Source organism: Bradysia coprophila, assembly GCF_014529535.1.
Source record: "Bradysia coprophila strain Holo2 chromosome IV unlocalized genomic scaffold, BU_Bcop_v1 contig_81, whole genome shotgun sequence".
NCBI classification, from domain to species: domain Eukaryota; kingdom Metazoa; phylum Arthropoda; class Insecta; order Diptera; family Sciaridae; genus Bradysia; species Bradysia coprophila.
This window is the reverse complement of record NW_023503375.1, coordinates 4,251,643-4,279,191: the sequence shown is the minus strand read 5'-3', so window position 1 is coordinate 4,279,191 and position 27,549 is coordinate 4,251,643. Positions and strand designations below refer to the sequence as shown.

The 27,549-nt window shown below is 36.8% G+C and overlaps 1 protein-coding gene across 2 annotated transcripts; it reads left to right on the top strand.

Annotated features, from left to right (window-relative positions):
* The first annotated feature begins 9,070 nt into the window (after positions 1-9,070).
* LOC119072278 (sarcoplasmic calcium-binding protein 1) lies at positions 9,071-27,209 on the top strand. Of its 2 annotated transcripts, none has more exons than XM_037177471.1 (6): positions 9,071-9,224; positions 9,333-9,499; positions 16,281-16,447; positions 25,150-25,230; positions 25,289-25,441; positions 26,101-27,209. In XM_037177471.1, exons 2-6 carry the CDS (start codon positions 9,448-9,450, stop codon positions 26,224-26,226), a joined length of 579 nt encoding a protein of 192 aa, XP_037033366.1. In that variant the 5' UTR covers positions 9,071-9,224; positions 9,333-9,447; the 3' UTR covers positions 26,227-27,209. The 2 variants fall into 2 exon arrangements, with proteins under 2 accessions (XP_037033366.1, XP_037033367.1); XM_037177472.1 differs by having other exon boundaries at positions 9,090-9,224; positions 9,346-9,499.
* The last annotated feature ends 340 nt before the right edge of the window (positions 27,210-27,549 follow it).

The window sequence follows — 27,549 nt, the reverse complement described above, 5'->3', positions numbered from 1 at the left end:
AAATAATTCGCTTGATCCCTTTACCTACAAACTAACAAAATCGTTTTTTTTTTGTCTAGCCGTAGATAGATTGATGTACGGGAGATGATCTTGATGTCGCGGGCGATAGTTTTAACGTTATTTTAATGTTGCAGACGTCGTTCGTTATTTTTTTTACATATAAATATACATTTTTGTAAAAACGAACCAATTGTTTTAAACAGGCACTGGTGCAATAAACTAAACGTTTGTCATTTTGGTTTAAAAGTTAACAAAAAAAATGGTTTTTACATTTTGCGTATATCATTTTGATCAAGTGTTGGCTCAAATTCAATGTTATATCGAATCTTGATCTTTTTAATTGTTCTCGTCATTTTCAGAATTAGATTTCTGTATTCTGGTAGCTGGCTACAATGCATTCACATTAAAATAGTGTATAATTGGGTTCAATCTGGTTAATTTTGCTCAACATTTTTCGATCATCAGACAAAAGGTCTAAAAAAAATTGCAGAGAAGGTCCAAACATCTCCACATTTTCTAAACCATTATGTTAGAAGTTCCAATCTATCTAACGAATAGAGAGCTTACTCCACCAGAGTTTAGGGGCCATTCACAAATTACGCACGCTCTTAAGGGGGGAGGGGGGGTTTGACAAAAGCGTACGCTTCATACACTTTTGAAATTTTCTCCATACATTTTCGCGTGCAAGGGGGGAGGGGGGTCTGAAATTTCGAATTTGGTGCGTGCGTAATTTGTGAATGGCCCCTTACTTGATTGTATGCAAATTACATAATGCAATTGAAGAGAATGCTACAATTATACATTCACTTCTCATTCTCATGCATTCCATGAAATCAAAAATTGATCAAACTCTGTTCCAAATATTCTTCTTCTACTTCTTTCTTGTATTTGCTCAAATTTTGTCAAATTCTTGATTTTGTTTTCTCTTGTCTATCATGTCCTTCTTATGCTTATCATCGTCTTCTTCTTCTTCTTCACTTTCATTCTTTTATTTTCTTTTCTTCGCCCTTACCATAAATAACATTTGACTGTTTCTCTTTCAATTATTCTTTGCACTGTAATTGCAATCCAATTTTTGTGCTGTTTTCATTCCTGTCTTCAAAGCTTTTCCTTTTTCTGTTGCTTCACATTCTAAGTATAAATCCGTTTTCAGTCCGTGTCAGTATTGCTTTGTTTTCCGATTGTTAACTAAATGTTAACTAAATGCTTCCGATTGTTTTTTTTTTTTCATAAATTACTTAAAAATGGGCCAAATGATGGAAATTTTTTAAAAGTTTTTATTCAAGGTAAAATTTGATTCGTACATAAAAACCGAAAGTTAAACGACCAGGGGTCGTTTTGATAGAATATAAAAAATTTCGTCTAGAGGAGACGTCGCCGGGATCGTTTCCATAACACAAGACGCGTTGTAGCGTTGAATTGCAAGCGATATTCTCTGATGCAGGTAGTAGCAGGACGTTTTCGAACCGGTCAAATTGTTGAGCTTGGAACCGATTGTGTTAATAAAATCTTTTGCCTCCGTTGCCCAAGGGCCAAACGACTCCAATGCAACAGGCACGAAAATATAATTTGCAGCTTTCAGTTCTGCATAATTTTTGTGTTTGAGTTTGCTGCCTAATTCAGCTGCCGCACCGATGCGTAATGAAGTTTTAGGCACGTACGAATTGGCCAATGTGTCTAGTACCGTGGCGTCCCATATAAGTGCTTTACCGTTTGCCCAAGGAATTAATGTCAGGCCGTCGGGGCGTTTGCCGTCTTTCCTAGACAAACCCGGTGGTTCCAGCGTGGATGGTACGTTGATTGATGATAAAGCACGGTGCAGGATGTTGTTGATCTCGAAATGGCGGGAATATTTTGATTTGTTCTTCGTGCAACTTAGGCCGTGTGTACCGTCTTCCGAAACCGATGAACCGCACCGACAAGAATGTGGATGGCAGATTCTTGCACCTAGTCGCAGACCGATGCATATCCTGATGGTGTTGTTGTCAAGCATTGTACCGTTGTTTGGTACTGGCAGAGCGTTTAGCCATTTGCCTGATTCTGGTGCCTGCAGAGCGGTGAAGCGGGCAATATCCTTAGCCGTGTCGAAATGTAACTCTTTGTCGACAATCCTTTTAACATTTAATAAATCCCAGTTTCTTTGAAAATTTGGGTTCTGAGGAATATCGGAAGCGTTTAACGTTTGCCACAAATGCAGAGCCTCATCCAAATGGTGAATAGAAACATCGTTGCCCGTATTGTTGAGTATGTTAGCGACGAGAGGTCTAGCACCAAAGGCTGAGGCGAGGAATGCCGGCAAGCTTATGTCAGAAGCGCGTCTGACACCGATTCCACCTTGACTGATTGGCAATGTTGCCTGAATCCAATTTTTATCATCGAATTGTATGTTCAAAATGCTTTCCAGACTTTGACGAATCTCAATATCAAAGCCGGATAAAAAATTCGAAAACCTCCAGGAGGGGCACGTACGAAGAAAGTAAGTTAACTTCGGTATGGCGAAGCAATTCTTGAGCAAAAAGTAGGCAGCGTGTGAGTTCAGATTCTTTAGTCTTGAAGTCATTGATTGCAACAAACGAAGTTTTTCCGCTGCTGCTGTTTCAAAACCCTGATCAAAAAGCGGTGAACCCAACAATGATAAGCTCGATTGATCGACCACTTGAATGCCCGGAGATATTTCGTTGAATTTTTCGACGATACGTTCATCCACTGTACCTGAGCAAAAAAATAGCTCGCACTTTGAAGGGTTAATCATTAGTCCTAAGGCTTTTGATCGTTCAATTATCATCTTGAAATTTTCGTACACGATGTCTGTCGAGTCACCAACGGTTCCGTCATCCAAGTACCATGCATTCAAATCAGTTGTGACTTCTTCGACTATTGGTTGAATGGCGAGACTAAAGGCTAATGATCCTGCCGGATCGCCTTGTTGCGCGCCTACCTGCGACTGTAAGTTTCGGTCACCGAAGTATAGTTTTGATGGTGAACTATAGCACTGATGTAAAAACGGGAAGAGTGGTGGAACTTGATTTTTGATTTCTATCAGCATTGAGTCTCGTTCAGTTGAATTGAATGCGTTGGAGTAATCGATTTTCAGCAAAATCTTGTTGCGATTAATGGACGAGTTGATCCAAGTACGCGTTGCGTGTATGACGGCTTCTGCGCCTTTCTGAATTCCAACGCCCATTTGGTGAGGACCCAAATGTTTAGCTGAAGTGTTGCGAAGTTTAAAGCAACCGATCTTAGCGGTGAGACGTCTGAAATAGTTGCCGATTGCAATCGGTCGTATGCCACCGGTTTTTTTGTTTAATGCGCACAGAGCTGCACCGTAAAGCACTGAGCAAATTCCTTTGTCTACGGTGCCACTCAACATCAGGTTACACAAGTCTGTGATCGAATTCAACAGTCGAGGGCCAGCATCGCCTGCGGAGTACGACGTTAAATCTTTGATGTGTTGTGGACGGAAACCGTCCAGGCCTGGAGCTGAGCCGTGTGAAAATGAGGCAATGCCGCATTTCACGTCCTTCGGAGATACGACGAGATGACAAATATCAGATTTTTCCACACTTGGAATGATTACTTCACGAGAAGGTGCCGGGTGTTTTTTAATCAATTCTTGATGCATAACGTCGTCGAAAGGTGCGAGAGTATCATCCGAACTCAAAATCTTGACAGCACCTCTGACGTCATTATTGGCCAATTTAGCTTCTACCCTCTTCTCTAACGATACAGGAGTACGTTGTTGGTCTGATAAAATTGGCAACGTCATAGATGTCGAATTGTCTTTGATTGAAGTTACTAGCGATTTACCTGTGCGTTCGGGAATCCGTAAAACTTTATAAGCAAACAATAGCAGATCGTTCCAAGAATCTGTGTCATTGCGTTTGACCACTGTATCGATTGTCCGGGATAGCTGTTCAGCTACTGATTTTCTCGCACTTTTAGGGATCCTAAGAAGCAGGCGCGTTCGTGACTTCAACTGCGCGAGTTGATCACCTATGGACGTGAAATCGTGGTCGGCCTGCGATGTTTGCGTGTTGACGAGTAAGTCCGGATGACGTCTTCGTATGTGTGTTTTCAATCCACGTTGGCCTCTGAAAGATTTGCGGGTTTCTATGGGACAATGTGGACAAGGAGTTAGATCGTTGGCGGTTGCGGGGGGCGGGCCAGTTACCTTGTCGAACCTGTTCGTGATCGAAATCAAGTCCGAATTTTCACTAGAACTACTTGCCGTGAACACGTACTGACCAGGTTCAATGAGGGGACCTTTGTTCGCTTTATGCGGATGCAAATTACGAAAGTGACCTGTGGTCAGTTGACCGGTGAAATAGATGAACATCCGAGGTCTCGGAGCGTCAATACTACCATTGCTGCTGACACATAAATCGAAACAGTTAAATTCGTCGTGACCAATCCTACGGACGACACTACAATCGAAACCGAACATTTCGGCAATCAACGTCAGCTCAGTCATGGTTCCATCGTTACCTGATTCTTTGATGTATGCCTTATAAGCTTCTTTCTTAGCTTCTTCTTTGGATGTGTCATTGCTTAATAAAATAGGAAGCTGTGTGTGTAAGTTGTACAGTATGTTGTCTGCGAGTCTCTCCCAATTCGACCGGAAACCAACTGCATTCTTCGAGAAGAGGTATTCGACCACCCTGTGTCGCAAGCCGATGACGTCAAGGGAGATTTCTTTGAACGAGCTTTTGCTGCGTTGCATGAAATCCAACACGGACAAAAATAAACAATCGCCGGATCCAGCGTTTTCAATTACATCGAATGTGGAAATACGAGCTCTGGATAGCCCTGGCGCTTTTGATGAAACCTTTAGCTTCATAATGACATCGAGTTGTATCTGCTGGTCGATAAATTCCGAACTCCGTCGAAAGTGAGGTTATGCCGATGCGAACGTAAAACTTTCAGAGCGGTGGAAAAACCGACAACGATTTCGCACAAACTCCAACTGATATGGAGAGTCTAATTTATGACCTTAAGCCAAATAAATTAAAACACAAGTCTTGCTCGCTTTGAATGCGAATAAAATTGACTTTTTCGCTAGAGCAAAATTTGCTTCGTCCGAACAGATGATGGAAATCGTGTTTCGTGTGTGAAATTTGCCGCTGTCCTATCCCCGACCTGGGCCCATAACCTGTTAGAAGTTCCTACCTGCTTAAGAAATAAACAGAACAGAGAACAGTTTTTCACCAGAGTTTACTTGATCGTATGCAGTTGATGAGAATGCTACGATCTTATCGATTATACGTTCAACACACACAGAGATGAAATGATGAGCGAAAGGAGACATTTTATCTGAGAATCTAACGCACAATCCCTACTAAAAATCCAATTTGTGGTAACTTCCAAGGTAAATTATCACCATCGCTTGTGTGAATCTCGAGATAGAAATTGACCACAAACATGGTTGTTAAAATTCATCATTTCAAAATGAGTAAAATTTGACCATTTTCACACAAAAAGTTACAATGTGACATAAAATATCTCAGCCAAATCTTAACCAATTGTGACTTTAGATACCTCGTTAAACTCCCAAATTACGAATAACATGCTTTAAGAGCCAAAGAGTAAAGGTCAAAATGGTCGTTAGTCCCTAAAAAAATATATTTTTGTATAGTGGACTTGCATCATGGAGCCGTACTAACCACAGGAGTCACAACACAAAATTAGGGTCTAATTGAATATTCAAGTATTTTATTATTTGCAATAAAAGTGTGGCTAGGCTTATACCACCAATAAGTATTTAAAAAAAATATATATTTGAGATTCAACATCGTTTCCTCCACGTTCAAAGCAAATACTCTAACACCACTTGGCTCAATGAGACATCTACAATGGAAACTTATAAATACTTCAGTTTACATACGCAACGCATAGGGACATTGCCTATCATAGCTCTTCATGCCTGAAGATAAGAAATAACAGCAACATGTAAAGGTCTGAAGGCAAGAGATAAAAGTTTAGAAAGTTACCAATCGCAGCTGTTAGAACCTTGGTGATGCTGATATTACCTGACGTAGCCGACAGAATGTTCCCTTCAATTGTCAATGCTTTTCTACGAGTGTATTGTAGATTTTGATATAAAAGAGGCCACTCTTTTGTCGTCGTTATCAATGCAGATGAAGATGCTGACCAGCCATTTCTAAACTCGTTTTTCTTTATCGAGATATTCACTCAAAAAGGATCACAATGAAAAAGCTGCATAAATGAATAGAATTTCATAAAGCTTTCAATAAAGTTATGCAGTAAATGCAGCTACGCTTTATTAACGTTCCATCGCACAATAAATATTTTACCTCGATTTTGTTTCATTTGCAAGCATTTCCTGTAATTGAGGAAGGAATCTGCTCTTTGACAGTCTGAATTACATTCAAATCTAAATGAAAATTTTAATTAAAATGTATGTTGAGGTAAAATGTAAAAGGATGGTCAATTATTTTGTCGGAACGTCGTTGTTTGCATTTCATTTTGACAATATTTTCATCAAATTGGTACCAATTACGATTTTATTGATTTAAAATATTGGTAATTGGAAACTTATATTTTCATGTCTTGGCGCAAAATCACTTCGTTCGGGCTGCAACTGCAAAATTTCTATGCTAGACTATAGTAGATCAAAAAAAAACTTCTTAGGCTTCCTAAATATTTACTACACCATCTGCAAAGAAGCGACAAAGAAAATGTTATCATAAAACGTTATTCCATTGATTGAAAGCTTTGGTCTTACACCAGATAATACCGAATAATATTAATAGCCAAATCACCTAGCAGGGTAATAGATGTTTTTACACGTCAAATAGTGTAGTATTTTGATATCAATAATACCATTAGCAGCAACCATTAAAGCTGCTAATGGTATTATTGGTATAAAAATACAACTCTATTTGACGTGTAAAAACATCTATTACCCTGCTAGGTGCTTTGTAATAGCGTATGTGACACGTTCGGCTACCAGTGCTGCTATAGCTAATGAAGGCATTTACATTACATGGACCTAGCATTAGGAACCATATGCTTAACGTGTATTCTGAGCCACGCCTTCAAAGTGTTGCACACTCTGAAGGATTTTTGATTATTGCTCCTTAGTACCTATAGCAGTTCTAACCCTACTAAACCGCAGTAAGAGTAGAAAACCAACAGCTCCCAAGAACGTTCTAACCGGTAAGCTGTGTGACAGCTCTACACACACAACTACACCAGATTTGAACCGATTCAGCCAACTGTGTATTTGTGTACACGTCTGACAACCGATTTTTTTCTGCTGCGGTTGAGTTTCGAACCCTCACACATAATACCGAAAAATGTCTATGGACACTATGTAAAAAACTATTTTTATTCCTGAGGCTAAGATCAAAGATGTACAATTCTTTATAATTTGTCCTAAGATTGGTTATCATACCTATACTCGTTTAAGACGAATCGACACAAATTTGTGCGAAAAAATGATATATATCCGTGTCCTTTCTGGGAAAATTGGGAGCTGGTGAATTTCCCATACGAAAAGAACTTGTTTTCGGTTTTTGATCACCTCTTGCTGGCCACACAAGCATCGAGGAATTTTTATGAAAGTGGTTTTGAGGCTGTTATTAAAAAGAATTCCTCTCATCAGTTGAAATTTCAAAATCTTCTGAAAACTTGGTCAGTCATGGGATCTGACCCACCCACGTGGTGAGACGCAGTTCCTGTATCATTGATTATTATCAACTATCAAGTCATTATAGTTAGTCGTTTTCACGGAATCTGCGTGTTGAACTTTTTTTCGTATTAAAGTTGATTGAATCTCTTAAATTCTTTTTAGATAATTCTTAAGCATTGCGTGTTTATTAGCCCTGTACGACTTAACGGGGGCTATTAAGTTTGATATTACGTAAATAACTGACGGAATTGGAGGCAGCCGGTAAGGACAAAGTGTTAACTTGAGTAAATTTGAACCGATTTTGTATAACATTTTCTCACCTCTGAACTGTCATCAGAGAGAGCTTTAACAAAATCCCATCTTCTCACCGCATTTGAGTCAAGAAAATAGGGTTCTTCACGCCGCATGGATGAAAAAAAAACTTTTTGCTTAAGTCTAATTGCTTGCACTAAGTGACGAGACCTGATTTTGGTAACGTGCGTGTGTATACTTACGTCTATTGTGTTCCAATACAAAATATTTTTATTCGGATGTATGCTCTCAAATTTTCGTATCATTTTGATGTGTGATGTACCCATCAAGCAAACATGTGTCGGGAAATATAAACGCGCGTTTCGTCCATCGTATACATAGAAAATTGGGATGAAAATTTGCTTCATGCGAACATGTTGTTTTATAAATAATTTCGCTTCGATTTCCTCTGATCATGCCAACACACTAACCAATTGGACTAGCAAAATCAATTTTACTCTCTCCATAGACCTTTTGCTGTTCGACCACATTCATAGCACTGCTCCTAGCATTAACATAGAAATTATTCGGAGGTTGATGAAATCACAGTAAAGCCTCCAAATTTGACACTTGTCAATTAGTGTTCAAATTTGACATTTGTTAATTAACCACATAAATTTGACACTTGTCAATAAGCCTCCAAAAGTGACACTTGCCATTAGTTTCCAAATTTGACACTTGTCAATTAGTCTCCAAATTTGACACTTGACAATTAGTCTTCAAATTTGACACTTATCAATTAGCCTCCAAATGTGACACTTGTCAATTAGTCTTCAAATTTGACACTTGTCAATTAGTCTTCAAATGTGACACTTGTCAATTAGTCTACAAATTTGACACTTGTCAATTTAGTATTCATGCTAGGAGCAGTGCTGTGCCACATTACTTAGAGTTCACTACTTATTATCGTCATACCTATAGATAACAGAAGATTTATGGCCGTCCTTGCCGAATATTAGCGCCCTCTGATGATTTGTCGTCGGTAAAAGGTCAACAACAGCACAAGCGTTTTCGTTGAAAAGTTGCGCTTTGAATGAAATTTTCATCCCACTCATCGCTATGTATATATTCAATTCAACTCACTACTCCTGGGAATTTCATGTACATGTAGCTATAATGTGAAAATGCTCTGAATTTACACCTTATGCTATATTATTTGGTAGTTAGTCGTGAAATAACTGTCCCAGTGAACAGAGGTTAATAAAATATTTTGATTTTGTGAGAATTGAATTCATTGTCAACGTTGATCGCAACTTGTTCGAACCGCACAAACTTTGACTGTGTAAGCGAGGAATTTTTTTTTAGGAAACTTTCATTATTAAATCAAATTCTTTTTTGAAGTATTTAAATCAATTTCAAATAAAGTTGGAAATAAATTTTTGATCGACAGATTTTCTATTTAGTTTATGTTCGGTGACTGTGAGTTCTGAACTGACAAAGAGGACAACGTTATTAAAATCGGTTCGAATCAGCTAGATAAAGTTATAACGTTTTTTGTATTGAATATGGCATATTCATGGAATAATCGAGTGGATTTCGTCGTGCGTTATATGTATGGTAAGTGGTTTTGTAAATTTTTTTTAATTTAAATAATCCATATTGCTGTCCATTCGAAGAATAATTTAATGACCATTATTCTGAAACGAACAATTGAAATCGAGATTGAATGTTTTGTGTTATAAACTTCGCTCAATTCACATAGAACTGAAATTTAACATTATCATCATAGAAACTGGAACACGGCATAATACCTTCTTATAAATTAGCAGAGAATAATTGATCGAATTCTTAATTAAAATTTTAATATTTAATTGATTTGTGAGTGAGTAAAAGGCACGGATACAATTTTTGTGAAGACTCATTAACCAGATTTGTGCGTAAAAGAGAAGATAATGATTGTGTTACAGCTGAAATATGAATTTGGATTTGGTTTTAAAAAAAATCCTTTTCTTTCTGCAACTGCGGGTCACAATACGACATATTTTTTAACTGATTTGAGTGTGGAAATGTAAGATTTTGTCGCACTAGTTTTGTTTAAATTTCTGCAATGCTTTTTCATTCACTGTTTTGGTCGGTGTAATAACTGAAAAGTAGTTAATAGTCGAAATAATCCTCGAAATAAAAATCCTCAATCTTCACTGGATTCGAACCCCAGACCTCGAGTATATGAGCCACATACGCTAATACATTAACTATTCGGTCTGACTACTCGAATTTGCAAAATAAACGTACAATATGACTAGATACCTTCTCTTACAACCTAACTATTGATTCATTAAGGTGGTAAAATTGCAACGTAGCCTTTGCATTTTACATGTAAAATTAGAAATTAGTCAACAGTGCATGGTTATACTAACAAAGAAATAAGGTGGTGTTTTGACAGCTTCAAAACGAAGTTTATTTGCTAGAGAGAGTATTGCTAGATTGCCTGATCAAATTTGCATCGCTGTGATTTTTGTCTATTGTGACTCTCGGTTTGTAGAAAGCATCGTGTGTAACACGTTTTGGAATGATATTTTTTCTGCACACGCCCTAAATTTCTTTAAAAGGCAAATTTGGGCTAGTGCTGAAAAATTCAACATCTCAAAACTTGGAGCAGAAGACACTATTGTATTGTCAGCTTCAAATGTCTATATGATGTCCTTTTTCGTAAAATTTGAGAGTGAGGAAACGAGCGCCTTTTTTACTTTACGTGTATCAATAAAATTTTCTCTGATGCCAAAGCTCAATTTTTACAGTTCATGTCATAAGTATTTTGAAATTCTACCTCTAAATGGGGAAGATGATTTGATTGACTATTTTTATGTCTTCACCTCAAATTATTTCTTAAACGTTTGCATCAATTTTCTACTTCTTATTCCCTTGTTTTCCTTGCAAAAAATAAATAAAGTTCGTAATGTGAGAGCCCTTTACAAAGTGAGTGGCTGGTGGATACGTTTTTGTCTGCTTTGATATTGAAATATATAACTTTTTCTCACTAGTGCGATAAAGGATTTTATGCAATTCCAACAAGATTTTCCCTTTTAGAAATATTTTTGACAAAAACACTCCTTTTTTCGTCACTGAGCTATGAAAAAACACCTAACATTTAGCGATGATACTTCAAACAAACGAAATTGCCTTAATGGTATCAGGGAAATGCTGTTTGGAAACTAAAGCTCAAATGCAATCGATTTTCGTACAATTCTATTTCATTTCTAGTACATTTCGTCATAAATTTACTAATGTCATCGCCCTAGTTTTTTTTTGTGAACCAACTTCACTGCTATGACATTTAATGGATATTTTATCAGAGTGCAGTTAGACAGAGCGCAAAGAATGAAGTACTAAAACTAAAATTGTGGAGCCTCTACAGGCCAACAGAGGTTTTAAATATGGCAATTTTCGCTTGTTATGTGAGGGATAAAATAACTACTAACATATCACTTTATAGAAAGTATAGAATAGGTATTGGAAACGTCGGTTGGCCTCTAAAGGCGTCACAATTTCTTTTCGGTACTTCAATATTTGCGCTCTATTTTCTGGTGAAATAACTTCACTCTGTTAAATTTTCATGAAACGTCATTGCAGTGAAGTTAGTTCATAAAAAATAGATCTCTGACATTAGTAATTTTATGACGAAATGTACCAGAAATGTAATATAACGAAGTGTACAACTAAGTATTTTAGAGATTTTTAAGAGATCCCGTCAAAATCATTTTGACAAATTGGGCAATTTTTCGTTTCACAACACAATTCATGGTTTTGGAAATAAAACTTCGAATTGTGTTGGGAAAGAAAAATGACACATTTTGGCGTGACAATGAACTATCACCTTGAAAACTGCTAAATGGCAGGAAACGGTTTCATGTGTAGTACTACTCTTTACGAAAATCTATTACATTTGAGCTTCAGTTTCCAAACATCAATTCCTTACGGTCTAACGTCTATTCGGAGTACATAGAGGTTTTATAAACCGTTTCGTTTTCAAAGTATTTTGACATCAATTTTGAGTATGACGGTATGAATTGGCCGATTGGCCATGCCTAGTGCCTACACCTAGTCATATTTATTTTCATTCAAGGCTGTAAGCTTTGGGGTCTGCGTGACCTCCTCAAAATTTACAGCCTTGATTTCATTGACTATTGCAGCCAACATTTTTGTGCTAACTGTAGCGTTAAGAAATGCAAATGAACAAGCTGTTGAATTCAAATTTTGGTGTTTCAGATAAAGTTAGAGGCAGTGAAATTTCAGCATGAATTTGCATCAGCTGTTTTTCAGCTGATTCACTCAAGCAATCAAAACTTTTAATACTTGTTCTTACGGTTCTACTACTACGACGCGCGTGCATACGCAAGGCTGTAAACTTTGGGGAGGTCATCTTCAAAGTTTACAGCCTTGCGAGCTCGTAGCAGCTGCAACAGTTTTGATTGTATGTGTGGATCAGCTGAAAAACAGTTGAAGCAAATCGTGTTAAAAATTCATTGCCACTGACTGTACAATTCTCACCATAAATTCTCGACAATGTCTCTTTATTACAAACATATTGGCATGACATTTCTTCGTTAAAATACTAAAAAGAAAACTACAACAATTGTTGAAAGTACACGAGGGTCTTTTACTATCAATTCGTAATTATTCATGAATGAGAACGTAGAGTAATGTCCTTAATGATAGAGAACAATAAAAGCATTAGATATTACCTCAATGTTACATACATATTGTACGTTTTTCAGTTCACCAAACTTTTGTAAAGGGTGTTGTTATAAGTAAAGGTTAATGCTTTTATCATACGATGAATTTTTAATTAGCTTTTTTTTCTGCTTATCTTTTAAAACTTTTCCATTATTACTTTTCAACATTTTAGAGAAGAATGTCCAATATAGCAGCCCTAGTAGTGTGTCCCAAAAAAGTAGTTGTATAGAACATGTATTGCTCGAAGTAATTGCATTCAATCTATATCCACCAACATTAACATTCTCAGTAAAAGTGGAGATTTGCCTATGTGAAACGACAATATGCAAATTTAGAAAAGTTTATTTTTAAACATTTAACTATTTTGATTTTAATTCGACTGTTTGGTGTGTCTCATTGCCGGCAAGTTAAGACACCGTTTTGTGACAAATATTCTAAACAATTCGTTCATCTATTCACACTGGCGAAACACTATATTCAAATTGTGTATGTATGTAGGAGAACCGAGAAATGACCCATCACATGGATTTTCTTTTTTATTTTCATTGTAATGTCAACAGGTTGTTTTAAAGATTTTTCATTGTCCATTTCATCGTATTTACTTCATTCGTTTTCTTGAGATATTTGGATGATTGCTTTAGTATTAGTAATTGTATTTGTATTTTGTGTGTGGTTTTGGCGAGGGGCAAACCACTCGATTTCCAATGTTTTTTTTTTAACTTGTTAATCTTCTTCTTACAAGCACGGAATTTTGAAAACCGACACATTTTCTGTTCATGTGTTTTACTTGAGTTTCTGATTTCTCCATATAAAAATACATGCAAAATTCACAAAAAACCAATAAACCACAAAACAGAAAATGTGTCGGTTTTCAAAATTCCGCGAGTGTACTAAAATTTTGTGTCTCATGCAAATTTTGGTACTGTAAAAAATTTGGAAAATGTCTTCGCACAATGAAACTGTATGTTTCTTCCAAGCAACGGTTAAGCCGAACAAAATGAACCGAACACGAACGGATGTCATCCATAGAACCATAACCAAAACTTATTTTTCTTTGTTATTTTGACAATTGCATTGTTAATAGTGTTGAACCATATGTCTGAATTTGTGAGGAGGGAAGGAAATAACGATTTCGCTTATCCTCAGACGAACTCATTTTTTATTTAATTTTCTAGCTTATATTCAGTGCCGGACTGGCCCTATGGGCTTTCGGGCGATTCCCGAAGGGCCTTTTGATTTTTGTATAGATAAATGACAACAAAGGGCTTTTTGATACATTTCTCCATACAACGCCCGAAGGTCTTTTTTGAGCCAGTCCGGCAATGCTTATATTACTGTTTCTACTATACCTGAAAGAGCGTGCGCATTATATGTAGATTTAAGTCAAAACATTGGAGATTAAATTTTTTAAGGATGCGTTAATTAAACAAATGTTTCCAACTTCAAATTGTGAGGTTACGTAACATGAATTTGCTGGACTCGATAGATTTGGTGAAATTTTAATAAAAAATTAGTTCGTCTGAGGGTAAAATCACTATTTCATCCGGTTTGTATGAACAGACCATCAGGTTTATACGTTCATTGCAAAATAGTACTCTATTTGACAGCTGTCACTCGAAGTACGCTTAAAGCGCGTTCATTTGATCAATAGCTATATTAAATTGGTTCCCTGCTTACTATTTGAAGTTATCTGAGGATTAGTTCAGGCAATCGCTTGAAAAACATTAAAATTAATTTTTTATCCTTTGAGTGGTTTGCCCCTCGCGTCTTTGTTTCGTTTCAAAAAGCACTACTCGGACAACGGTATATGTGATTAAATTTTCTTGTTTTATTTGAGGAGAAAATTCTTTCATACGTTTCATCATAATATTTATAAATAATATTTCTGATTAATAATAACATCAACATGATATGCTTATTGTTTATCCAACATTCGCCTTGTTTTCTTCGATTCTTTCTTGCATTGACATCATAGCCAGCACTTTATTTAATTTGTCTAATATATTATTCATCGCCGGAAATAAATATTGGATAGTAATAAAATATTCAGAGAGTTATAACAACTCTGCCCGTGACACATATCCAAATCTCATTATTTTATTGTTTCGTTAATTTTCGTTTTCAAATTTTGATTATAATTTCAGTATTCCCTTGCCTCACTATTCTTACTTCTTGCAAAATCGGGATTATGTAGATTATAGTAAATTACGTTCTTCTTTGGAACTTTTTATTTTGTCAACTGTGGCGTATGAAGCTCGAGTCGAGCCACACAAGGCAAAATAGAAAGTTCCAAACAATTCCGTAAGTTGTTTGACTATCTCAGTTCCAGGGAAATGAGGTTTAACGTTCATATCAATGAAGTAATGACTCATTTCCCAGGGTCTGAGTGAGCAAAAGAATATTTCCCTGTTGTAACAGGCTATACAAAAAGAGAAAGTCGAAATCTCCTTATTGTTGACAGATTTATTATCCACGCGAAAATGTAAAGTTTGTGTGTCTGTGCACATTTCTGTCATTAGTTTCGACAGATCTGTTCCAAGTGCAGTTTACTGTCAAACGTCATCCACAGAGCAATAACCTCACCGCTTTTCCATGCATTTTGTTTGGTTATGTTGCCTGTGGATGACGATTGACTTTTCAATGTTGCATTTGGAACAGACGTATACTGTGACTTTTATAACGGTTATATTTGTAATATTGAACATGAATAATTTATCAATTCATTAAAACAACTATTCGAAAATCAAATTCCTTTCAAAGTGAACTTGGCTAAAGTCTAGTTCACCTGCACCTTTTGAATAAACTATTAAAAATAAATAAAACTGGTTTAAAGAAACATGAAAAACGAACAAAAACATAAATGTGATTTCCGGCAGCACAACTGGGAAATGATTCTTTACCCGCTACCTCCCAGGCATCCCACTTTTTAAAATAGAAACTATTGAAACGTTTTCGTACGACGAATCAGGGCCGTGATTAATTTCTTTTTCGTGTTATGAAATAAAAATGTCCATGGTAGCTCAATTGGTTAGAGCATCAGCCCGGCAAGTTGAAGGTTGTGAGTTCGTGTCTCACCCGTGCATATCAAAATTTTTATTTCAAATCCAATTCGATTCTAGTATTTCTAAAGCTGAAAATTAAAAGAATTCGTCGCGGAATATAGCGTTTCTCTAGAAATAGTTATTTGTTCGCAGTTGGGAAAAAAATTGAAAATTTCTTTTCGATTGTGTTGTTGGTGGCTAGGTTTTCTTACTTCAGAGTTATAGTTTCTTGATGTTTCACAAGAACCTCGAGCCTTTTGACATTTGTACAGAAAATCTCAACATTTTAAACTTTTTCACAAATACTTGACTTTTCTTCTTTTCTGCCTATTCTTGGTTTCCAACGCATTGAATTTCAGTATCCTCTTCATCTTCAACGCTTCATTAATTGCAAATTATAACATTGCAATCATTATACGATATGAAATTCATCAGTACTTTGTACCTAAAACTAATTTAATGAATCCCAGTATGTGGTACATACAAATGTATCTCCTATAACAGTTGATTATTTCCATCACTGGATTTTATTTCACCCGTCGTAAAGACATGTTTTGTAAACATCGGTACGACGTGATTCTGTGTACTTTTCACGATACATTTGTCTTCTTTCATCTTTGCAGACATCGACAACAATGGCCAGTTGGACCAAAAGGATTTCGAGTGTATGGCTGTGCGGGCGTGTGTGATCGAAGGAAAAGGTGAATGTAATCCAGTCAAATTAAGCGAATATCAACACGTTATGAGAAGTTTATGGGATGAAATATCGGATTTGGCCGATTTCGACAAGGTAAATTTTGTGTCCGATTGTGGTAGGTGAAAACCAGATACGCAAATGGTTGTGCGCTGGTCTTTAGTGATTTATTATGAATCAGTTTTGATTTACTTGCTAACAAGATAGCACCGCTCCTAGCTTTAACATAAAAAATAATTTGGTTGAGGCATTTGCAGTTACTCTATGTTTCTTCTGAAAATGGCATTTATGGGCTGCTACATAACTGTTTGTGACTGTGAAAAGTGCTCGCCTTCGGCTCTCGATACAAACTTCCCTCTCGTGAGTAAACAAATTTTCGAGCAGATACAGAACATACTTTGAGTAGCATTGTCACTTTTGTGTAGCATATTTGGATATTTAATTGTCATTCAGTAATAGAACTGTCAGAATAGCTCTTGCCACTAAAATCTCCAAATTTGACGTTTATTAATTCAGTGTTAATGCTAGGAGCAGTGTTATGTTTACAACTAAGAAATAGTATAACAAACGAACTTATTTGTAAATCGTTTATCGTGTGTTGAACGCTCCACGCTCAACCCCATTCAATGTGGGTACTCATTTACTCTTTATCTAATGTATAAGTTTCGTAATCGAATAAAATAGATTTAAGGCCAGGTTATGGTGTTTTCCATCGCAATATGTTTACATAGCGTTAGAGAACGCTATAACCTGACCTTAAGAAAAATGTATGCGCAAATGCGGCGGAGCTAGGTGTACAGAACATCCACCGAAGAATTGTAATATTCAGAATTAGATTTATGTAGCAAGAGAAAGACATAAAATCGTGATCTTAAAATATTTTGTTACTGTAACACGACCGAACTGGCATATGGAGTATGTGTATAAGAAAAACTTGCTTCAAATTAATGGCTTCGTATGACGAACACGTACCATGATTCTAGGTCCTTTTGGTCCTTTGCAAAGAGTGTTAGTAATAACTTTGTGAAGTCTTCTACTCCTCCACTTATGGACTGCGAAGGTGATCCGATCATTGACGCGGAGTCTAAAGCGAATGCGTTTGTTAGGATTTTTGCCAAGAATTCTACTCTAGATGATACGGACCAAGCGCCGCCGGTTATGCCGCGAGTAAGGTGTAGGATGAAAAGGATCTACTTTAGAGATAGGGTGATTAGCCGAGTGATGAAAAGCCTCAACACGAAGAAGTCCTCTGGTCCTGACGGTATTCCCGCCACGGTTCTTAAGAACTGTAACTCTGTGCTTTCTCGGCCACTCGCTCGACTTTTTCATCTGTCTTACTCTTCGGGCGTTTACCCAGCTAACTGGAAGCTGACAAATATTCAGCCGGTTTTCAAGAAGAAGGGAAACCGCTCTGATCCGAAAGACTATCGACCGATTGCGATAACTTCTGTGTTGGCAAAAGTTATGGAAAAGGTAATTAAGCAAAATTTAATGCTTTACCTAGAGACGAACAGGCTCATACACGATAGGCAATATGGTTTCAGATCGAAACGTTCAACGGGTGATATGATGGCATATCTTTCACAGATGTGGAGTCAGTCTCTTCACTCGTTTGGCGAGACTCAAGCGATTGCTCTCGATTTCTCAAAAGCCTTTGATCGAGTCTGGCATAGGAACCTGCTCAGCAAATTAGCTGCTTTCGGAGTGGGTCCAGAGATGTGTTGCTGGATCGAGAGTTTTTTGAAGAGTCGAAAGATCCAAGTTGTATTTGATGGAGCTACTTCCGATAGGCTGGAGATAAATGCAGGAGTCCCCCAAGGTTCGGTTCTTTCACCAATCTTGTTTCTGATTTACATCAATGACCTTTTGAACGCTACATCCAATCCCATTCATGGATTTGCTGATGACAGCACGCTACACCACTCGTATAAGTTCGATAAAGTGCCGAAGAAAGAGGATGTAGATGAGGCTCGCAAAGGTATGGTAGAGACATTGAGTTCCGACATTGGTGTTCTTAAGGAGTGGGTCCGAGCTAACAGAGTTGAGCTGAATTTAGGCAAGACTCAAAAATGTCGGTTCTCCCACAAGAGGACTGAGATGACGACGGCTCTGCCCACCATGACCGACGAATTTGAAGACACTTCAAGTCTAAGATTGCTCGGAACGAATGTTACCAGCAAGATGCTGTGGAATGAACACGTAGTGAGTGTGACGAAGGCAGCGGCAAAGAGATTGGGATTTCTCAGGAGATGCAAAAGATTCTTCTCGTCCACAGAGCTTGTGACTATATACAAAGCTTATGTAAGGCCTCTAGTTGAATTCAACTCTCATCTCTGGGTCGGTGCTCCACCCTCAACGTTGGATCTTCTCGAAAGACTTCAAAGGAGAGCTATCCGATTGATCGGTGACGAAAGCGTTACAAATCCAATTGACACTCTCGAACATCGGCGCATCGTTGGTGCTATTTCGTTGTTCTACAGATACTATTACGGTGAATGTTCATCGGAGATATCGACGCTGATCCCGCCTATCCACAATTCGACTCTTGTCACTAGGCAATCAGCACGAGCACATCCCCATGTTGTCGCTTCTGGATTTTGCCGCACGGCAAAGTTCAAGGGAACTTTCTTCTCAGTTGCGATTCGTTTGTGGAATAGTCTTCCGGCTCATGTCTTCCCCCCCGTATGTAATCCTCAACTTTTCAAGAATAATATTAATTCCCATTACCGAGCATTTCCCCCAATTATTTAGGCTAGACCGTGTTGATGTGAACCATCAACATCAAAGGGATATATCCCTTGTGTTTGTGCTTGCATGTAAAAAAAAAAAAAAAAAAAAAAAAAAAAACGTTCATCTTTATGACGGTTTACGTGACCAAAATTGTTTGTCCTCTCTCGATAGCAAGGGTAGAGGTAATTGTATGTGTGTGAATCCCGAACGGAACTATTTGTCAAAGGCAAAAGTTTTTGATTAACCACAACGTTTCGAATGAACTTCCTCACTCAATTATGGTTAATTTATCGGTTTCCTTTGAATGGGTTAACATCAGTGTTCTTGTGGGTGAACTTGTGAGGATAATTCGTTTACAGAGACAAAATAACGTAACGTTTTTATTTCAAATGTTGTATTGGTTCGGTGGTGTTCCGAACATTGAGATACGATTTATGCAGGAAAATTGCAAAAGCAAATTGAAATTTGGAAACCCTAAACGTCCAAACAAGATTGAAGCTCCAGACCGATTGCGTATGAAGCCAGCGTTCCACGATACAGATTACGGGACTGATCGTAACGTTTTTAATAACACAGAATTACATTGTTTTGTAAAATTATTCATTTCCGTTTGATTTATTGTGGTTTCACATTCGTTCAAACAGTTCAAATCAATTCAATTTAGTTCAAACTTTTCCTTAACTTTCACTTTGCTCACGGTTTCACCACACCGATCGAGTCCGTGTGACTGGTAAGCCCGTATAAGAGCAACGTTTTGCGGCAAGAGCGAAGACCAGCGTTACAATAGTATACCACTCTTTTAATTCCACTTTTTTCATAAAATAAAAAAGCGGAGGTTGGTATCTTCACGCCGCATATATGTAGCGTTACAATAGTTTCACATTTTTAGCTACACTTTACTCAGATAGATGTCAATATGACGACGTCGTATTTAACATCTCTCTGACTTTACTTCTACAAATGGAACTTATGCAACGTTGCATACATTCAGCGTGACAATTGTTCCACTTTTTCCTTTTTACGAACAAAAATGGAACTAAAAGAGTGGTACTGTTGTACACAGGTAGAGCGAAGCGAGTGCCGCGAATCGATCGTCTTGAAATTTTATATTTTCTTTCCTTGTTTAGCAAAAACTATAACTATCACACGCCTTGTGTAACAAATGACCCAAAAAGAAGAAGAGAAAGTTTAACTGAACTCATCATTAGATTTCGTTTCGTCTGTTCTTTTCGTTCCACTTACATTCCATCACATATAAACAGCTCTAGCCTTTACGTTCCTTCAATTCTACACGTACATGTGAGTGAAACGACTCTCTTTACCCTTCTTTTGTTGACAACATGTGGAACGGTGAAGGCCCCTTCCAGGGCCTATAATTGAAAATTGGAATTCCGAAAAATTCGTAAAATTCCAGAATTCTCGAAAAATTAAAAAAATACGAAAAATTCATCAAATTTTAAGAATTTCCTGATAATCTTTCGGAATGTTTAGGTAGGTTTTCTACGAATTTAGATCAGTAAACAGAGCGGGATGGATAAGTGAATTATACGAGTCATGCGGATAAATGATAAATAAGTGAATTATTAGGGAATGAATAAATGGAGAGAGTCGTCAACACAACTAAATTTTCTCCGTCAGAACACAAGTTTTCTCGTTGGAAACATGACAAAAAAATCAAATTTTAGGTGGGACCTCTGTGTTTACCTCGAGAAAAACGATGCCAATTTTATTTTCTCGTGTGACTTGTGGCTCTCGCTACGCTGTGGTCACGAAGAACACTCTCAAAATTCAATTTTCAACTTTTGTTCACTCGTTGAACAAATAACTAGTACATCACATGGAGGGAAGCACTCAATTGCATTAGGCATGAGACTTCGTATCCCTTGAGAGTTATTTTAACATGCGTATGGATGTCTTGATCCGACTTTAGCTGAACTAACACATACATATTTATGTTAAAATAATTCTCTCAGCATACCAATCCAGCAATTTCCTATGTTCGCTCCATGTGATGCAAATGTCAATTGAACGGTCTTTGTTGAAAATAATGAAAATATTATAAAGTCAGAGGCAGTGAATTTTCAACATGAATTTGCTTCAGTTATTTTTCAGCTGATCCACACATACAATCAAAACTGTTTATACTTGCTGATACGGTTACAACGCTGCTGGAACGAGATGCCCCTCTCTACTCTAGTCGTTCTTAAAAAAGATTCAAAACTTTTCCAATCAAATCTATTGTCCAACAGGAACTGACAACTATAATAGGACCTACATTGTAGGTCATTCGTGTGTTCGAGAAACATTCTTTCCCCTCTGGTGAATTATAATCCAGCTCGAAACGAAATGGGGAATACATAATGCGTTGTGAATATTTTATTCATTTCGGAAAAATACTTTAATTTTATGTGTTACCTATATCATGTACGTATTGCGTCTCGTCTGTCTGTACAGATACAATCTAAAACCACCCCGATTTGTCTCTTTATAAATTATAAAACAACCTTTGCTAACATTTCGTTCACATTTCATGTAATGAGACATGAAAGGGATATGTGTGCTTTCGGATAATAATGAAATCAAACAAAAACTTCGAAAACGAACCTCTCCGATAAGACATAAAATAGTTCGCTTTGTCAAACGCAATGAATACCAAATCCTAGGTTTGTCAATATATATTTGTGCTACCATACCGCCTTAGTTGTAAAATTCAGTTGTATACAAAGTAAATGGCGATTTGCGTGACCTCCTCAAAGTTTGTCGTCTTGTGTACTCCGTTTCGTATGATGATTTGGCCATACCCAGTGTTTTATATGCATTGGTGAAACGTCGTCGGCGTCGCTTGCAACTAAAATCATATATGAAGGAGGGATACACAAGGTTTTTTCAGAACCTTGGGTATACAAGCGACAAAGTTGAATATTCGTGAGGCAAAGAAAACCTGTGTTGGTAACACTGATGAGCTAGTTAGATGTCAAAATCATGGCTACCAACACATACAATTTAAGCCTAAGTTTTTCTTCTACATGTCCTTGCTAATATGACTCTGATTCAGAAGTTTTCAATACAATTAGCGAACACTGCAGTATCGACATACCGACTTATATCTGCACCTCGATCTGCATGAATGTAAAAATAAAAAAGTTCATGTCAAAAATGGCGTTTTCAAAATTTGGTCCTGTTGTTCCACCTGCACTTATGGATAATATCCATTGGATATTCATGTGTGATCTGATAAAATATGTAGTGAAAGTCTGTCATCGCCATTCATTATTCTGAATTAAAATGTTTTTGTTTTTTCCCTTTATTTAAAACTGATTCTAATCGATTTGTAGCAGCTGTACGTAGAAATATATGTAATTAACGTTAATCGCAGCTTTCTCAATGCATGCGTAGGTGTCATTTCTACCATACCTGCATGCCATGCGATAGTACTCTACGAGAATAAACGATCAATATCCCGTTAGGGCTTTAGAGTTTAGTAGATTATTGGCATGTGAGGGGAAGCGCATGCAAAAAAAGACTTCTTCAGGACTATTGTCATTTTATTCCTGAAAATGTGTCAAATTTCTGGGCAATAAGCACTCGTTCCATTTTTTACAATTGCAGGATTTTCGAAATTTTTTCCCGAAATTCCCTAAACTTCAAAGAAATTTGTCTAAGTTGTTGAAATATCGCGTTTAGGAAAAATTATGGTTCTTAACTTATGCTGAAATGCTTTTTTAGCGAATTCGTTTCCAGCACTCGCCTCCGGCTCGAGCTGGAAACTGCAAAATATTCATAAAATCAACTAAATCTATAATAATTACTGAAAAGAAAAGAGCAGCAGAAACAAGTAAATTAGAAATGATTTTAATGATAGAATCAGTGGTTACTTGTTTACTAAGGATGGAAATTTTTTTTGTATCGGACACACCATTTTTGTTTCCGGACGTTTATGGTGCTATCGATAGGCAATTTCAATGCCTATGAATACCTTCAAGGTGATCATTTCATAGAAGAAGAATTTTTTTAAAACGACCTCTCCGGCTCGGGGCGACTCTAAGAAAATTTCAAAATCATGACTTTTTCAGAAAATTTTACACCGAAATGAAACGACCCGGTCGGTTTTGATCTAATGGTAGTTTGTAGAGAATTGACAGACGATTCTAATAAAAGTATCGTCGGGTCGAAAGGTTGTAGCTGTGAGTCAGGGTGAGGCATCACAGTCCAATTTTATGGTTTTGTCAATGAGCACCCCAACCGATTTTTCATTTTATTGGCTTAAAATGAAGACTAGCACATCCCATTTAACATATCAAAAAATTGGGAGGGGGTTTTTCAATTTTTTCAACAAATCTTAAAAAACTTTCTTATGGGTGCCCACATTCCTGAGATTTTTGGAAATGTATGGGAAGTTCTCCTAAAAATGAAATTAATTGCTATATACTGGTTGTCTCTGGTCTACCGAACAATTATATGCACTAACAAGAAATTTAACATTTTTACTTTGTGAATGTGGACAACTTTGACTGATTTTCTCACCATCGGGCAGCTTTCTGGTCATGTCTAGCTCATCCACTGCTGGGTACGGCTTCATTTGCTACTATATCGCATAGCCTGAGACCGCACCTTTCCAAAAATACCAAACTCGAGTTGCAAAAAAAAAATCTCTTGATCGCCCTATGGGATGAACAAGAGTTGAGAAAATTAAAAAATTTTCACCTGAACTCTCATCAATCCAAGAAACATTAAACATTCATTGACAAATGACGAATAAACAACATGCAACAAACATCAACAAAACACCATCTTCTGCCCACATTTGAGTGGAGAAAATAGGGTTATTCACGCTGCAAGGATGAAAAAGGTTATTTTCGTTTATTTCCCAGTTGTATGGACGTAACAAAATTACAAAACGAGCATATGTATATACAACAATAGATATAAATAAATACCCACGAGAGACTATCGTAAATGACTTGACTAAGCTAATTATCTTTGTGTTGGCTATTATGGCAGTAGCTTTGCGTTTCGGACGAGTAATGCCTTTCACTCTGGGTTCACTCTGTCATTTTTGTCATCCACTTTCATGGGCACAATCTTCTCGTTTTTGTTTGAAATTATTCTTCTTTGCTTCTATCTGAGGTTGCAAAACAAACTAATGAATGCCCTATTTCAACTAAAAAGAAACACACAGCTCCTTAGAGTAGGCTCAGCCTAGGTATTCAATTTTTATACTGGTTACTTCTCTTAGTCCTTAATAAAAGAAGAGAACACTTAAGACCGAATAACCTTCAGCTTCTACCGCCCTAACTCACTGATCTATTTGAAGTGTCTATCTTCAATGACGATTCTGAAAATATTTTTTCCCCGTTTAACAATGCCAAAAAAAGGCGTAGGCTGAAGATGGGCTGTTTTAGTTCGCTCCCTCTTAAGCTGATAACCAGATAATAAGCGAAAAAAGTGCTTTAGGGTATTTCGAACGCTACACTGTAAATGAAGCGTCCAATCAGGAAAAAAAGAAGTTCACAGAAATCGAATTGGAGTGAACCAGGTACATAGCGCCAAGCGTTTTTCGCAAAGAGGCCGAGCAAATTTGAACATATTTCGATCATTTTTCCTTCATAAATAAATAGGTATTGACTAGCGTAACGGACATGACGCAAGTCCTAAGTCGGGGCAAATTTTGGTTGAAAATTTTTTGAGTACAGACGCAGAATATAATGATGTCAGTTGTCTTTATGTACAGGCATTTGCGTCACATTTTACCCTTTTAAGAGGTTTTGACTGTTATAAATAAACTCAAAATAATTAACGGCTTATTAATCCAGTACCTGCTTTGTACGGGCCTAATAGAGGGGGGCAAAATATACATTTTCTTCGCTGCACTGTCAATTTATTATTTATTCGTTAACAAAAGCTCTACATATTCAAAAACACATGAAAAACGTTGTGTTCACCTTGGTAGACAAATCATCAGTACCGTTTTGTCACCTTAGTGAACAAATAGCTTTCTTAAATTAAAAACTATTTATTGATAAACCTAATTTCAATCTCATGACTAGAAATTATAATTGTCTACTTAGGATGGCCGAATTTCAACCGAAGAATTCAAACAAGCTGTGAAAGAGACTTGCCTCGGAAAGAAGTACGGAGAATTTCCACAGGTAAACCAACAACATCTATAAGTGAAACAATTTTCAATTATTTTTGTTTTCCAATCAGGCAATGAAAGCATTCATTGAAGCAAACTTCAAAATGATTGATTTGAACGGTGATGGAGTTGTAAACAAACACGAATTCTGCTATAATTGCATCAATCGTATCGCTGTTGATAATGCTCAAGTGGTTTATGATGCGTTCGATAGTTTGTTGAATGTAAGTTAATTTACTAGCTGCCCCATGCGAAAGTTGACCATTACATAGCAGTTTGTCCGCTGCGAAAATGATCCATTACATGTGGACTATGTTGTTCCTATGTGGAAATCAACTTTCGCTAGGGGGCAGGTAGCAAACCAGAAGACATTGGATGCTGCTACTGTACAAGGCTGTAGACTGTTGGGGAGGTCACTCAGACCGCCATTTTATTAGATACGCGGGGACACACAAAACAGAATCACCTACTATGAAAATGTCAAGCTTTATGTGTGTCACCCGCGTATCTGTATCTGCGAGACCTTCCCAAAGTTTACAGCCTTGCTACTGTACTGTATTACTTCAAAAACGACTTTGTGATATTCGCAAACTCACTCGTGAGTCTTTGAGCAACTTACTTCGGCAACTGTTTTTTTTTACGAATTTAATTGTATACCTTGCCTCCTGCTCGGATATACAAACAATTTGGCTAAATGGCAGTTACCGAAGCTTTTTTCTCCAAAAAATACAATTGTGAGTTTGCATTTATCACAAAATTGATACCTCATGTAATGAATAACCTTCACCGCATCCAATGTAATCTACTACTTCAATGGTTTGCAACTGATTTCATTTAACGAGGTGAATCCTTCAATTGTTTCAACAACCAAAAATTTCTGTAGGATGATGATCGTCGTCGTGGTGGGCTTACATTATCGCGATACCAGGAACTGTATGCCCAGTACTTGGGCAATGTGGACGAGAAACAACCTGGAGTTTATTTATTCGGGCCACTAAACACTGATTGAGAACATGACGGTTCGGAAATAATTATTTTAATCAATATGTTACTATGTTAAATCAAACAAATGAAATGAAATGAAAAAAAAAAATGAAATTCCTTTTATGTAATAATGAATGTTAAATCGATTTAAAACAAAACAGAAATTAAATTAAATTTAAAATTTAATGTTCGGTGAAAAGAAACTCTCGTTTCTCTCGTATATAATATACAATTATTTTATTACAATGTTCATGCAGTGTGTATGGCCGCTTAAACTGTACCTGCATAAAATGTAAAGTTTATTTTTCATGAAAATTAGAAATTTACCAAAGCGAAAATATTCGGCAAATGAGGATTATACAGAGCCCAAATTTCCAAAGATAGATGTGAGATATCCGATAAAACCTTTCATTAATGTACTTGTGAATATATAAGGGTATCATTTTTGTCCCATTGTCAAGTAGCTTATAGAGTGTTTAAAGAGAATGTCAAAAAGAGTGTGAACCCATCGAACTCAGTTAAACTATCTGCTTTCGTTCCTAGTCAACTGGATTTTTCCATACAAATTTTTGACATATCATTCATCGAGACCAGTTGAATAATTTTCCTATTTCTCTCTCCTTTTCCGCTCTTCTAACGCTCTATATTTTAACGTAGCCTTTTTCTTTTACTTTTAGAAATATTGATCCAAATCGTTTATGATAAATATCCTTATTTGTCCATTTTTTACGCTCGAGGTTATGTTTAGGAAAGCGTTATTAAAGTTTAGTTGATTATAATTTAGAAATTTCTTATTAAAAATGTAAACCTGAAAATGGATCTGTTTATAAAACTTATTAAGAATAATTGTTGTTCTAACAGTTAAAATCCAATTTAATTGGCGTTCACATATTCGCAATATCATAATACATGCAAGGAAAATTGATGATTGTTCGTTGTGTTTCTTGGTTGTTGTAAACAAAGTTTGTATTCCAAAATTAAGAAGATCAATATAAAAATATTTAAAAACAAAATGAATTGCTTTTATTTATGTCAACGTCCACGGCGAAATTTAACACGTGTCACCAGGCCAAAATAAGTCAGCACCTGTAATCGCGTCAAAATACAATTTTTAGACCCGTACGAAGTACTGGGGTCTTATAGGTTTACGCATACGTTTGTAACACGTCGAATTGGACTCCCTGAGTAAGGGGAAACCTATTGTGGTTGTCTAGAGATGCCAAATCAGTGAAAAAAAATGTCCGTCTGTCTGTCTGTCTGTCTGTCTGTCTGTCCGTTTTCTAACTTGAGTAAAACACATCCGATTTCTAAAATTCTTTTTTTTTTCTCGTTTGGTAATGTCAAAAGA